The 14,755-nt window shown below is 44.3% G+C and overlaps 2 protein-coding genes across 2 annotated transcripts; one reads left to right on the plus strand and one right to left on the minus strand.

The window, feature by feature from the left end:
- The first annotated feature begins 1 nt into the window (after position 1).
- Positions 2–1,353, plus strand: LOC115142386 (ATP synthase membrane subunit K, mitochondrial-like). Its single transcript, XM_029681791.2, has 4 exons — positions 2–109; positions 752–850; positions 939–1,029; positions 1,229–1,353. The coding sequence occupies exons 2-3, from the start codon at positions 764–766 to the stop codon at positions 1,026–1,028; spliced, it is 177 nt and encodes a 58-aa protein (XP_029537651.1). The 5' UTR covers positions 2–109; positions 752–763; the 3' UTR covers position 1,029; positions 1,229–1,353.
- Positions 1,354–1,362: 9 nt separating this feature from the next.
- Positions 1,363–9,174, minus strand: LOC115142385 (TAF5 RNA polymerase II, TATA box binding protein (TBP)-associated factor). The gene is made up of 12 exons (XM_029681790.2): positions 8,765–9,174; positions 7,211–7,451; positions 6,790–6,937; positions 6,506–6,673; positions 6,163–6,326; positions 5,691–5,826; positions 5,332–5,452; positions 5,000–5,129; positions 4,323–4,487; positions 3,937–4,114; positions 2,204–2,381; positions 1,363–1,990 (listed from the first exon to the last, which is right to left on the minus strand). Exons 1-12 carry the CDS (start codon positions 9,162–9,164, stop codon positions 1,776–1,778), a joined length of 2,244 nt encoding a protein of 747 aa, XP_029537650.2. The 5' UTR covers positions 9,165–9,174; the 3' UTR covers positions 1,363–1,775.
- Positions 9,175–14,755: the final 5,581 nt, after the last annotated feature.

Raw genomic sequence — 14,755 nt, forward strand, 5'->3', positions numbered from 1 at the left:
TAAATACTAACCACTGAACATGCGCTGTAGAGAGTAGGCGGGATTTCCTGATACTTTTAGCATTTCGGCCTCTCTCGTTGAAGGGCACTTGTACAATTCCGTGCACAAGGTAAGAATAGTGACAATCAATATAACATCTAGCTTTATTAATTTTCCTACGTTTTATAACAGCCTTGTCCAGGACGCTGTTGCTTGTGGTGTCTCTAAAATGCCCGTTTAGTTTGTCAGTACCAACTAATCTTGCTAGCCAATATTGCTAACGTTAGCGAGGTAGCTCAAGACAAGCCAGATTGTTTGCTAACTGTAACCTCTAGCGGTAGCTAGCTAACTACTGCCTGGCCAGCGACTGTTTTGGAATGAAAGTGAACCAGCTAACAAACAATACCCACACAAATATAGCATTCCGCTTTGGGTTGAATGGTACCACACAATTACATTATACAATTACTGTAACTAGCTAACGTTGTTAGCCCATTTGTTTCCACTGTTGTGGGATGAAGCTGTCTGGCTTGCAGGCCGTCAGGCTTGTCAACTAGGGCTACTGAGCTTCAATGTTTGACAGGCAAGTTGTCTTGAGTAATCATTTTTCCCCCCAGTACAATAAGTACACAATGAGTACTGATAACTACTTGCTCGTGGGTGTTTAGAAATAAGCCTATCCATCATTTGTGGTTGGCATTACTTTTTACTTGCCCTCTGTCATCCTCAATGCATTGTAATTGACTGAGTAATCTATTTCTCTCTGGACCAGCTACTATCCAACATGGGCGGACATGACGCAGGAACCAGTCACCAGTTTACTGGTTTTGCCAAGTACTTCAATGCATACACAATCACAGGCAGGAGGAACGTAAGTCAATGCATGAATTACTGTGCAAGATGGTGTACAACCAGTTCACATTCTCAGAAAGGTCACACGTGTGTTATTCTGTCCACAGTGTGTCTTGCTCACATATGCAAGCATAGCCACCATTGCCCTCTTCTTCAAGTTGAAGCCCAAGAAACAGGCGGCTGTCACGGCAAAGTGACGTGAGTGTATTGCATAGGATTCGTCAGTTTCTCGTACCCATTTTGTCTAGCAAACTTACCATTTTATAATTGTGTTAAGACTACACTGTTTTATTCAGAAATGTGTATTTGACTATAATCAGGAGTCTTTGTATGGACAATACATGTTTCTGGTGGAAAGCTAACTGTATATATCCCATGTGTTCTCGTTTCCCCACAGGTGTCCTGACTGTTCTGTAGTATAGTGGTTGGAAGCTTGACGGCAGCTGGATGTGCTTGCAAGAATTAAGGCCATATTACTTGGCATCGCCGTGTTATTAACAATAAAAACGATGTAAATTTTAACCCACCAAGTCAATAAAAAAGTGTTTTATTTACACAATATGCACCGTTATAAAAGACTATAGCATGACAGCCACATAAAACTGTCTCTTTAATAGGCTAGTAATGGCACTCTTTAGGCGAGTAAGGTGACACTGGTCCTGGGTCAGTTTTGCGAGGACAAGCTTATCCTGGATCTGTATCTAGGGGCAATTTCACCCCAGAGTAATTTTAGGCTGGGTGGGCTCAATCAGATCCTAGATCAGCTTTTGGAACAAGCAAGGTCCTTAGGTCTGCATCACAGTTGATAAACTTCAGTTAGCCAATTCAACTGGTTGGGCATTTTGCTTTGATCCACTGTCTAACTGTGGTTGGATAAGACTTGTAATTTCTCATCTCACACAACCCTAGTCTTTTTTTTTTAGCAGGGGGTTCTCTGAATGTCCTCATGGGTTGTAGGCCCCTGCGGCCAGCAGTAGGTTCCTGCGGGTGAAGTGCAGGTGAATGACAGGGGTGGACTTGGTCATGTAAGTGCCTAGCAACAGCTCCTGGGAGTTCTCTGGCAGATGGATGTGACCTGTTGCCGCGGTGAAGTCATCCAGCTCCACATCATCAAAGGCCTTCAGTGTATCCCACAGTTTAACAGTGTTATCCATTGAGCCTGGAAAATATTATATAATAAGTGGAGTGGTGGAAAACTACAAGCATACATTTCTTGTAGACCCAATATCCTCCTAAACCATACTGTGCTTGCTCAGATATTTTCTTTTCACATTGTCCTTTCAAGTATGGTGGGTGCATGACCAGGCCAGCACAAAGGGCTCAGTAGTGTGAAAAGGCTATTACATGCCAGTTAGACTAAAGGGGCACCAACCTGAGGCTAGTATCTCTCCGTCCCTGCTGAACTTGAGGGCGTAGATGGTGTCAGTATGTCCCTTCAGCTCTCCGACCATCAGGCCATGACCAACATCCCACAGTAGAACCCTGCTGTCAGTTGCTCCCGAGGCCATGAACTTCCCATTGGGGGAGAAGGCCAGGGAATGAATGGGACCCTGGGAACCAAATCGGTTTATTGAGATGGAGGTTCAGTAACATCACACACACTACTCTTGTTGTGTACAGTATGCAACAAGCTATTTTAAATCATACACACAATATACACTGCTCAAAAAAATAAAGGGAACACTAAAATAACATCCTAGATCTGAATGAATGAAATATTCTTAATGAAAACATTTTTCTTTACATAGTTGAATGTGCTGACAACAAAATCACACAAAAATTATCGATGGAAATCAAATTTATCAACCCATGGAGGTTTGGATTTGGAGTCGCACTCAAAATTAAAGTGGAAAACCACACTACAAGCTGATCCAACGTTGATGTAATGTCCTTAAAACAAGTCAAAATGAGGCTCAGTAGTGTGTGTGGCCTCCACATGCCTGTATGACCTCCCTACAACGCCTGGGCATGCTCCTGATGAGGTGGCGGATGGTCTCCTGAGGGATCTCCTCCCAGACCTGGACTAAAGCATCTGCCAACTAATGGACAGTCTGTGGTGCAACGTGGCGTTGGTGGATGGAGCGAGACATGATGTCCCAGATGTGCTCAATTGGATTCAGGTCTGGGGAACGGGCGGGCCAGTCCATAGCATCAATGGCTTCCTCTTGCAGGAACTGCTGACACACTCCAGCCACATGAGGTCTAGCATTGTCTTGCAATAGGAGGAACCCAGGGCCAACCGCACCAGCATATGGTCTCACAAGGGGTCTGAGGATCTAATCTCGGTACCTAATGGCAGTCAGGCTACCTCTGGCGAGCACATGGAGGGCTGTGCGGCTCCCCAAAGAAATGCCACACCATGACTGACCCACCACCAAACCGGTCATGCTGGAGGATGTTGCAGGCAGCAGAACGTTCTCCACGGCGTCTCCAGACTGTCACATGTGCTCAGTGTGAACCTGCTTTCATCTGTGAAGAGCACAGGGCGCCTGATGTACTGGCCTGTCTCCTGGTAGCGCCTCCATGCTCTGGACACTACGCTGACAGACACAGCAAACCTTCTTGCCACAGCTCGCATTGATTTTCCATCCTGGATGAGCTGCACTACCTGAGCCACTTGTGTGGGTTGTAGACTCTGTCTCATGCTACCACTAGAGTGAAAGCACCGCCAGCATTCAAAAGTGACCAAAACATCAGCCAGGAAGAATAGGAACTGAGAAGTGGTCTGTAGTCACCACCTGCAGAACCACTCTTTATTGGGGGTGTCTTGCTAATTGCCTATAATTTCCAACTGTTGTCTATTCCATTTGCACAACAGCATGTGAAATATATTGTCAATCAGTGTTGCTTCCTAAGTGGACAATTTGATTTCACAGAAGTGTGATTGACTTGGAGTTACATTGTGTTGTTTAAGTGTTCCCTTTATTTTTTTGAGCAGCGTACATTTGTCCAAAAGGACATGTTACTCAGGGCTGTGAAAAAAATGAATTCAGGTTGTTCCTTTCGTGCCTACTAAACATGACCTTGAACACCAAACCATCCTATACACATTCTATTGGGAGAGAACAGACCACCAGGTGCCCTACGACCTTGAACTCTTCGTACCTTGTGACCCGTGAGGATGCGGACACAGTTTCCAGTCAGGACGTCCCAGAGGCGGATGGTACGGTCAGCTGAACCCGTGGCCACGTAGTTGGAGTTAGGGTGGAAAAGGGTGCACGTGATGTCAGCCAGGTGACCAGCGAACATACGCAGGGGCTGGTAGTGGTCAGTCGCCCACAGACTGTGGAAGAAGACGACACAAAACCTCAAAAAGACCAGTGGCTGTTTTCTTGCGACCCATCAAGTAAACAAAACCAAATTACAGTCAGGCTTTTTCTCTAGACATAAATTAAGCCTTGAAAGTCCTGTCCAGGAAACAGGCCCAAAGAATGCCATTCATCAATTATATGGAAACAAATGGAACATTAGGTGTTAATGAGGGTTCTTACCGAGCGACTCGGTCATGTCCCCCAGAGATAAAGTAGTAACCATAGGGTGAGAACTGAGTGTCCCAGACAGGGTAGTTGTGTCCTTTATACCCCACCAGACAGGTGAACGTCTGCAGACTCCACAGTCTGATTGTACCGTCCTCAGAACTGGACAACAGGTAGTTCCTAAAAATACAATTGAAGTTAACCGTAGAAATAAGAACACTAGAAAAGACAGTAACTCTAGTGTTTCAAATCTCTATGAGGTTCATTAATTCAAACTATGCATCCGTGCCTCCTCTTTAACATTAGTCCAATACGCCACACTACATGATACACCCAGGTCCAGTTCTCCACACACAGATTAATCATCGTCCTGGACTAAAAAGCCCTTAGACCAGGGGTGTCAAATAAAAAATAAAAACTGTTTCTTGACTGTCCAGCTCGCTAATTAAACACTAGACTGTCAGGGAGCATAAAAAATTCCATTAACGATGTATAGTGGACTCCTTTTTAGAAAAATTTGACGGCAAGGAAATAAGACAGTTTCAGTGCGGCCTTCCAGACCTCATTGAAGATCGAATGCGGCCCCCGGGGCCCCCGACACCCCTACCTTAGGCATTCTTCATAGTCCAGGACCAGGTTCAATCTGAGTTCGGGAAAGTGTCCCCCCCACTGATCACTTTATAACATCTTACCTGTCAGGGCTGAAGCTGATGCCGTATACTGGTCCACTGTGTCCGTACAGGATCTTAGACTCACTGGCCGTCTTCTCATCCATGATCCTCTCCAACACGTCATCAGACTCTTTATCAATATTACTCAGGTCTACAGGGAGATGAGAGAGAGAGAGAGGGAGCAGATTTAAAGTCATGGTTACTATCAATTTATGTGCAAGCTTATGATCTCAAGTTCAACAATGGTTATAGATGGATTGTGGAATGCTACTTTCAGCCTTGGTCATAACATGTGTTTGGATGTGTGCAGGATGTATTGTATGTTTATCTCTGTGGTCACCATTGTCATTTACCTGCTGCAGATTTGACCCGGCGTAGTTTCTTGGGTGTGACGCTCCACACCCTAACGGTGGAGTCAGCGAAGCCCCCCGCGATCAGACTGGAGTCATCTGTGAAGTCCACCGCTGTCAGACCCTACAGGTCAAAGGTCAAGACAGAATACTGTATGTTACCGCATTGTTTTGTGGTAATACTGTGAGTAAAGTTTCATTCACAATATTAAATAATGATGCTTTAGAAGCTTCATGTTGATAACACTGAGCTCATCACAAAAATATGAATAAGGTTTTGTCAACATTGAAATCAAGTTATGCTTGAATACTAATAAAGTTATCATTCAAACATTCAAAATCCATATCCAAGCATGGCTGACCTGGTAAGCGTTGAGGAAGGAGTAGAAACAGATGGAGGGTAGGTTGTCTGGGCCCAGACGAATCTTCTTCGTGGCCTCCTTCATGTTCATGATCTTGTCCAGCTTGTCAGAGTCCTTCAGCTCGGGGAGGGGGATTCTTGGATATTAAAAATTAACATGGTCAATTTATACATCATTCATAAGTCATAATCAGGCAGTAACAGTTGTTTCAATGGGGAAGGACGGCAAATGCTAACAAGCTTCGTGGCTAACTCTAGTGCAGAATAGAGTAAAAATGTTGTTCGTGGTCTCTGAAACACAAGGAAATCTGGGCTGTGTTCATTAGGCACCAAATGAAAACGAACTGAAACAGGGACTACCTGGACTGGTCCAATAAAAAATAAACATTTCCCCTAGCAAAACGGTTCGCTAGGGCGTGTGCACTAAGGAAAACAACGTGTAACTAAAGAAATGCGTGTCCGTGGTGACGTACCTAGTTTGTTGGGGTGCGTTGGGGTCCTGTTTCTTGCTCTTGGAGCCCATGCTGTCCTTCTTGGGTTTCTTCTTCTTGGGTTTGCCCTCCTCGTTCTCTGCCTCCTCATCCTCATCGTCCAGAGGTACCTCGATCTCTGGCTCCTTCAGAAGACCATAGAACACCTGCACAACAGCCAGGAGTGGTACAGTAAGTCTAGTCAGTACAGATAGTTTTCATCTCTCAAATCAGAAGATACAGTAATGAAAAAGTATTACTCACTGGCTTGCTCACACATACATTGACAACACTATCACTTTAAAACAAACCAGCTATAACAGATTTTTGCTTCTGCATCACTCACCTTGGCTTTGTTGGCATCTCTCTTGCCCTCCCCAGCCAGACTGCCCGACATGGCATCAATCTGACTTTTACTCCGAGGCATCCCGTCAAAGATATCAATATAGAGATGTTCCTGTATAATATTCCAGATCTGGTTGTTCTGACGTTCCTGCAGGTGCCTCTTCAACAGCTGGTAAGATAACATACGATACGTTATTGTCAACTGCCACAGAGACCTTGACATTTTTGGTTCCCCCCCCAGTCAGTGCTGGGATTTGAAGTTTCTGGCCCATGAAGGCTACTTACCTGGTAGGAGTCTCGGGAGATGCGGAGGACAAACTTGCTGGTCCTGAAGTCCAGCATGGTCTCGTTTCCCTTCATGTGTTCCTTCTTGGACATGCTGGAGAGGATGCGGAGGTCCTCCTCGTAGTAACACTCCTGGTCACCGCTGAACCTGAGGTAGGGAGAGACAGCAGTCTCAGACAGCAGACAGAGCAGAGTCAGTGGATCTAACATCGAAATAACGCATGCATAGTGTCACATTACACCGAGTTAGGCAGCTACAAATAGAACAGGTTGTTTCCCATTTGATTGTGGAACTCATAAAAGTCCCTGACAAATCAATACACCAGTTGGACCTAAAATCAATAAAAGACATGTACTTGACAGGCAGGAACTTTGGAGACGCTACAAAGGAGCAACAACACTACCAGTCCACAACACTTACTTTTCAAAAAACTGTTTAGCCTCATTCTCGTGGTTGTTGTAGACCAGCTCCAGGTACATGTGGACAAACAGTGGGTAGAAGACCTGGGAGAGTTCAGCTCTGTGGCAGTCCAGGACAGACTCTATAAACTTCTTCAGGCCGTTATAGTAGAGTGGGTAGAGGACAGGGTCCCCCTGCTGGCTATAGGCCGACAAGACAACGTTGACGTCTGGTTGGTCTTCCCCACCTGATGCTGCCACCACTGTATAAGCACAGTAGTAGTTGTTAGAAGAATGAATATATTAGAGTAGCTAACTAATAGTAAATATAACTATTGGTCTTATCCATAGTAGTTTGGGGGTTGGGGTGCTGCGACTAGTAAAGGCCCAGTGCACTACTTTTGTGAAAACAGAAGCTACATCTATTTTGAGTGTTTACCTGCATTTGTAACCCGAGTCTGATAATTATCTGTACAAAACCGTTAACTTGTGGAACATAAAAATACTTGCTTGATATATGTTTTCCAGTTTCTTGAAATACTAAAAATATGCAACTTATTTCTTTGTGAAAACTGAAATAGTCTGTTATTTCCTTTTCCATTTTAGTAGACGTTCTTTATCCAGAGCAACTTACAGTAGTGATGCATACATTTTCATACTGGCCCCCCGTGGGAATCCAACCCACAATCCTAGCACTGCAAGAGACATGCTCTACCAACTGAGCCATATCAGAAACCACTTGATGTCTCAATGTTCTCAATTACTGTATTGTGCATTGTTGTTCTTCATGGTGATGGAAGGTCTACAGGTACAAACCTAGATGACTAGCCTATGTACAATACAGTAATGTACATTTACATTAAGTGGTTTGTAAGGATGGTAAATTGTGGTTTTTCAATTTTATTTGGTCAAGAAAAATATTTATTTTGAACTGGATGTTTTGTGTCTTTGCCCATAACTTTCTACCTTTTGATGTAAATTATTGAGGACAGGGTCTTGTTCTTTCTGGATTCCATTAGAATGACAATCTCAGAGAAAGGGACAGGGCAACAACTCTTACAATTCCAACTATTGAATCCTGCAATGATACAACTACCTTTTTTTTGACAAAGCAGAGAAGCTGGAGGGGAAAAAAGTGCTTCGCGGTAACATACCTCTATATCAGTCCGCTTATACTAATAAAGGCCGAGCGCACTACTTTTGTGAAAATATTTTTTCCAAAAATATTACTATTTTGCATTGCTATTTTTTAAATGTTTTATTATGTTTTTTTCAGGGGGTGCTGCACAAACTCAGCACCCATACTTCCCACGGCTATGGTCTTATCGCAAGAACTGTTTTCATACATCTACCAGCAACAGTATGAGGAACAAAAACAGCAGTTTCAGGGCTGGCTGTCAAGCTCCCTCGTGTCTCATTCATTCAACAGTAAGCCAACTGGCAATAACAAATCAATTGCATTGCATGCTCTTGTGAATATGCATAATATCATGTATTTTGGTATCTTAGCTGGGTAGCTAGCTAACAAGGCAAATCAAAACAATACGCATGACTTTTGAATGTGATCGCACGAGACCTTTTGGGGGTGCGGTGGCCGGGGGTGCGACGGGGGTGGCGATTGACACTCGGCTGAGGAGAGAGTTGGCATCCCCCCCATCAGCACTGACATTTGGGACGCCACCCGATCCAGCTCCCGCCGAATCGGATACAGGGGAATCATCTGCAGATAAGCCCGCTTCTCGCCGCAAAATGTCGACCGACTCGGTCAATTTATTCCTCTTGAGAAATTGCAACACCGCGAGCAGTGTCTGTTGATCTTCACCCGATCCCGCTGGAGATTTCGATTTACCGCCTGAAGACGTAGAACCGGGTGACGAAGAGTTTGCATTGATGTTTCCAGACCCATCGTTTGTTATTTCTGTTTTTATGTCTTTTTCGACCTCCATATTGAGCTGACCATCTTGCACAGCCGCCATTTTCGAAATGAAGTGCGCATGTACGGGCAAAAAAAAAAAAAACGTGGACCGCACAATATCTAAAATTCTGATTGGTCCTCCCAAATAAGAAATTGTAGTTTCGTTGGTTCTCAGTGGTGTAGGCGAATTCTTAGTGGACCGTCATTCCTGTACAGCAGCCAATCAAAATACGAGTTTATATTTTAGAAACGATTTATTATGGCCAAATCCTATTTCTAGCTTGTAGAAATATTGTGCTATGATGTTTACATTTTTGTATTATATGAAAATCTTGTATTTGTAACTTAACATTATTGAAGAGGACAGCTAATAGCTTAGAGGTAAATATGTTTTGCATTACTTGAATTGCTTTTAGTTTTAGTTAGTATATATTTTTCACCTGCTGACAAAAATATACAAAAAATGATTATCCTTGACTGGGGATCTGTGATCTATATGTGCCAGTCATGTGTCAGTTGTACCAGTAGGTGGCGCTTTGTGCCCACTGTCACTTTCCCTGACGTTTGAGAGATCAAATCTCCTTAAAGGGATTCGGCAATACCAGTATATTTTTTATTGCTGATGTTTTCAATTAAATGGTGTAAAAAAAGACAGAAAAAGCAATACATTTTTATATTCTAGTCATTTAGCAGACGCTCTTATCCAGAGTGACTTACAGGAGCAATTAGGGCTAAGTGCCTTGCTCAAGGCCACATCGACCAATTTTTCACCTAGTCGGCTCGGGGATTCGACCAAGCGACCTTTCGGTTACTGGCCCAACGCTCTTAATCGCTGAGCTACCTGCTGCTCCTTCAGCAATGCTGTGCTGTCAATCTATTCTACGAGAAAGACATATTGAGTACGGTTACATGCACACAATAATACAATAATGCAATTTTGATTTTATTATTGGGCAAAGACAGATAAATGTAATAGTTTGTTTAAACTGTTAACATGCTTTGCAAGAAGAACGATTTTCCTAATAATCCAGTTTACATGGACACATCTGAAATCAGGCTACCTGATCGGTCAATAAGGAGAAATGTAGGTGAATAAGTAAACATTTCCTGACTCAAACCTATAGTACTTTTGACCAAAATAGCTAATTCTGCCAGAGGCTTTCAATAAAACAACATTTCACAGATTTCTGAATCATGAATTAACTATATATGGAGAAAAAAAAACGTTTTTTTCTTTTACAACGTCAACAGTGAAGCGGCCACTCCGGGATGCAGCCCTTCTTTTACAACGTCAACAGTGAAGCTGCGACTCTGGGATGCAGCCCTTCTTTTACAACGTCAACAGTGAAGCTGCGACTCTGGGATGCAGCCCTTCTTTTACAACGTCAACAGTGAAGCGGCCACTCCGGGATGCAGCCCTTCTTTTACAACGTCAACAGTGAAGCGGCCACTCCGGGATGCAGCCCTTCTTTTACAACGTCAACAGTGAAGCTGCGACTCTGGGATGCAGCCCTTCTTTTACAACGTCAACAGTGAAGCGGCCACTCCGGGATGCAGCCCTTCTTTTACAACGTCAACAGTGAAGCTGCGACTCTGGGATGCAGCCCTTCTTTTACAACGTCAACAGTGAAGCTGCAGCCCTTCTTTTATAACGTCAACAAGCGCCACTCCGGACAGCCCTTCTTTTACAGCGTCAACAGTGAAGCTGCGACTCTGGGATGCAGCCCTTCTTTTACAACGTCAACAGTGAAGCGGCCACTCTGGGATGCAGCCCTTCTTTTACAACGTCAACAGTGAAGCGGCCACTCTGGGATGCAGCCCTTCTTTTACAACGTCAACAGTGAAGCGGCCACTCTGGGATGCAGCCCTTCTTTTACAACGTCAACAGTGAAGCGGCCACTCTGGGATGCAGCCCTTCTTTTACAACGTCAACAGTGAAGCGGCCACTCTGGGATGCGGCCCTTCTTTTACAACGTCTACACTGTATTTCTGATCAATTTGATGTTATTTTAATGGACACAAAATGTGCTTTTCTTTCAAAAATAAGGACATTTCTAAGTGACCCAAAAGTTTTGAACGGTAGTGTACATTTCATCTTGATGTTCTGATGCCAGTCGGTCAATTTAAAACATTGATTGGGGACTTAGTTGAGGAATGTTTTTTTTTTTTTGAGTGATTTGTGATGTTATATTTATGCTTCCCATGACTATTTTTGTATTTTAATGTAGATACAGTACCAGTCAAAAGTTTGGACACACCTACTCATTCCACTGTTTTTCTTTATTTTGACTATTTTCTATTGTAGAATAATAGTGAAGACATCAAGCCTATGAAATAACACATTTGGAATCATGTAGTAACCAAAACAGTGTTAAAAGTATTCTTCAAAGTAGACCACCCTTTGCCTTCATGATAGCTTTGCACTCTTGGCATGCTTTTCCAACAGTCTTGAAGGAGTTCCCACATATTCTGAGCACTTGTTGGCTGCTTTTCCTTCACTCTGAAGTCAACTCATCCTCAGCTCCTGGCCAAGTCAAGCACTGATGGCCAACACCCTGGGCTGGGTAATGCTAACGTCTGTGCGTTCGCCCCCACACCGCCCTAGACTGCTGCAGCTGTTATGCAACAAACGCAGTGCTCCAGCTACACCTCCTCCTCCCCTGTAAAAGGACCCTGGTCCATGTAAAACCTGGTGCTGGAACGTCAGTGTAATGACACCCTGTAGGTAGGAGGAAGCAGCGGTCTACAGAGTATCTGGACATCAGTAGTTTGCTGGAGATGAGGAGGAACCTGTCACGCAGACAACTCCCTAGAAATAAGCAAAACTTTCCTAGATGGGTTACTTTTTCTGTTAATAGCGATATTAATGATTTCTTCATCACCTAAAAACAAAATTAGAATGTTTTTTGCTAATACCCCCCCAGATAGATCTATAATGTATAGAACTGTAGATCTGCCCCCTACTAATGCTGGCTCAGGGCTGAAGCACACGTAAAAGGGCCTAAGGTTATTGATTTTAGATCAAGGCTGTTTGGCTCCTCCCCTCCAAAAGCAATTACCAGAGACTGGACCTGCAGCGTGTCGTCTTAATTAATGCGGAATCTGCCGCCTGCCTCCTGAAATGCCACATAGACATGCTGCAGACCGCCTATAGCATCAACGTACAGACAGCAGCTTCTCTCTTCCTGAGTGTCCATGTGGTGCATCGTTGAATCTTTTTGTCGTGCGTGTGTGTGTGTGTGTGCAAGGTGATTTGTAGATCAGGGATCATGTGCAGCACAAGGTCGTCCGTCTCAAACGCGCCCATCCTTTACATATCAATATGTAGATCAATGCTTCTATTCTGTCTGTTCTGTTTCTCCTTAGTTGTTTCATTTGCTCCTGCCGTTACAAAATTCAACAGACTGTTGGGGAATGGATGTAGTAGTAGTTTGTTTGTCGTAGGAAATGAAACAGAAATGTTGCTTGGTAGAAACAAATGAATGATGTTCTGGATGGCAATGACCCAGATGCTTGTCTAAGAGCTTGAAAGTATCTTGGCACTGCGGCTGCCAGTAATTTGAAATAAAACGGAGTAATTTGATTTTTAGTCAAGACATTCAGTGCCAGATTGATTTGTGAAATGAACACACCCTGGACGCCAGTAAATCTTGTGAAAGCATCCAACTGATTAAAGAGGTAACCATGCCAACGTGTTTTTTTCCTGTATTTTTCCTATTGTTTTTCCGCTACTATTGTTTTACAGTTTGCTACTCTTTCTCTGTGGGATACTTTGAGAGGAAGTGGATGCATGTTGATGTGTAATGTTATACGGTCATGTGTTCTGTGCCCAAACTTGCAGTGCTGTTGGATTTAGTGTCCTATGAATATTCATGCGGTGCGCTGTGAGCGTGTATTTGTGTGTGTGTGTGTATTCTGGTGTGCTTTAATACCATCGGGTTGCGTGCTGTTCCATATTATACGTGTGCAGTGCACTCTCTCATATTCTCACGAGCGCCTGTGTGTGTCTGCCCGCTGGTTGTGTGTGAGGGGGGGTTCACATGTTCAGTAGCTTCACAGGAAAGTGACAACTCCCCCAGTCACACGCTGGGTGTCAGAACAAACCCATTCTCTCTCCTCTTTTCTTTTCTCTCCCCCTCCCTCCCTCCCTCCCTCCCTCCCGCTCGCCCCCCTCTCTCCCTCCCTCCACCCCTCCCTCCCTTCCTCCCTCCCTCCCTCCTCCCTCCCTCTCCCCCTCCCCTCCTCCCTCCCTCCCTCCCTCCCTCCCCCTCCCACCCTCCCTCCCTCCTCCCTCCCTCCCTCCCCTCCTCCCTCCCTCCCTCCCTCCCTCCCCCTCCCTCCCTCCCTCCCTGCCTCCCTCCCTCCCACCCGCCTCCCCTCCCACCCGCCTCCCTCCCTCCCTCCTGCATTTACAACACCTCCCTCACGTTGACTGTATGGAAACACAACAGGGTGTGGCACTACCACCGTCGCACCGCATGACAAAAACAACACCACCAACGATGCACAACAAACAAACGCAACCACGCACACACTCACGCCAGCACTCCAAGAAACCAGAAGGACTATTTTATCTACAGTTCAGCAGCACTGCGTAGATCTAAACCACATGCCAAACGGAACATTATTAAAAGATCTGATGAATGACCCTTTAAAGCTGTCTTGTTTAACCTGTTTGTAAAATGCTGCCCTGATGATGAGATCGTTTGGGAGTTTTACAGCCATTGTCAGTTAAGTGCACTGCAGTCGGCAGCATTGGTGACTGTAACCATAGAGATCTCCTTTGTCACACTCAGGTGCTCGCTAGGTACTCTGATGGCAGAACTCTCTAGAGCCCTCTTCCCTGCTGGGCTTTTCCAATTAGTCTGATATCAATCTGCAGTCATTGAGTTGATATACATCATGTAATTCCCTTCAATGCCCAGTCTGGTGAATAGTCTTCTTTCTTATTAGATTGAAATGTGTGAAGGGTGTGTGTGTGTGTGTATGTGTGTGTGTGTATATGTGTGTGTATGTTTTCCACTTGGCAGAGGAGAGCAATGTAACACCATTCTATGACAGAGGAGGACTGAGATAGGGCGTGGTACATCCACACTTCCCTTCCCCCTTTTCACTACCCCTCTTGTTAGGTGTGTGTGTCTGTGTTTCAGGGAAATCACATGGCACAGAGAACAAGGAACTGACAAAGAAATGCAAAAAGATACAGTGAATCCTGATAACAAGTTGTATGTTATACTTTTTAACAAAATATTTATCATTTATCATTTATTAGGTCTTCTGTGAGAGGATGATACACACTGGCAAAATTATTTTAGTTGTGTGTGTGTGTGTAAAATAATAGCCATGCAGTATTGTCAGTCTTTGATCCCTCCCTATCTGTTCAGTCTGTGAGAGAAGGCCTTTGCTTTGCTGTCTTTAACTGCCTTCAGACTCTGTAAAAGCTGTGTTCTGTCAATGCTCAAGCCCCTGGTCAGTGAACTAGTTCCTCAAGCTGTTTCTCGAAAGATAAGATGCTGGTTGCCTTGTGTTTGCTGCCCTTCCTCAGTGCTGGGTTGTAGTTTATCATAACATTTGTCCTTACTGCTCACTGAACACAGATTTTCATCTTTTAGCCAAAGTCGTGAGTATTCGAGGCATTGCTTACCCTTAGTA

Source organism: Oncorhynchus nerka, linkage group LG15 (genome assembly GCF_034236695.1).
Source record: "Oncorhynchus nerka isolate Pitt River linkage group LG15, Oner_Uvic_2.0, whole genome shotgun sequence".
Classification (NCBI taxonomy): Eukaryota; Metazoa; Chordata; class Actinopteri; order Salmoniformes; family Salmonidae; genus Oncorhynchus; species Oncorhynchus nerka.

Bases quoted from the DNA above. Each gene is read 5' to 3' on its own strand.
- LOC115142385 (XM_029681790.2), bottom strand. From the start codon at position 9,164: ATGGCGGCTGTGCAAGATGGTCAGCTCAATATGGAGGTCGAAAAAGAC. The intron at 6,674-6,789 runs GTAAGTAGCCTT...TTATCTTACCAG, and splicing joins TCTCCCGAGACTCCTACCAG to CTGTTGAAGAGGCACCTGCA. The intron at 5,130-5,331 runs GTAAATGACAAT...ATCTCCCTGTAG, and splicing joins CCGGGTCAAATCTGCAGCAG to ACCTGAGTAATATTGATAAA.
- LOC115142386 (XM_029681791.2), top strand. From the start codon at position 764: ATGGGCGGACATGACGCAGGAACCAGTCACCAGTTTACTGGTTTTGCC. The intron at 851-938 runs GTAAGTCAATGC...TTCTGTCCACAG, and splicing joins CAATCACAGGCAGGAGGAAC to TGTGTCTTGCTCACATATGC.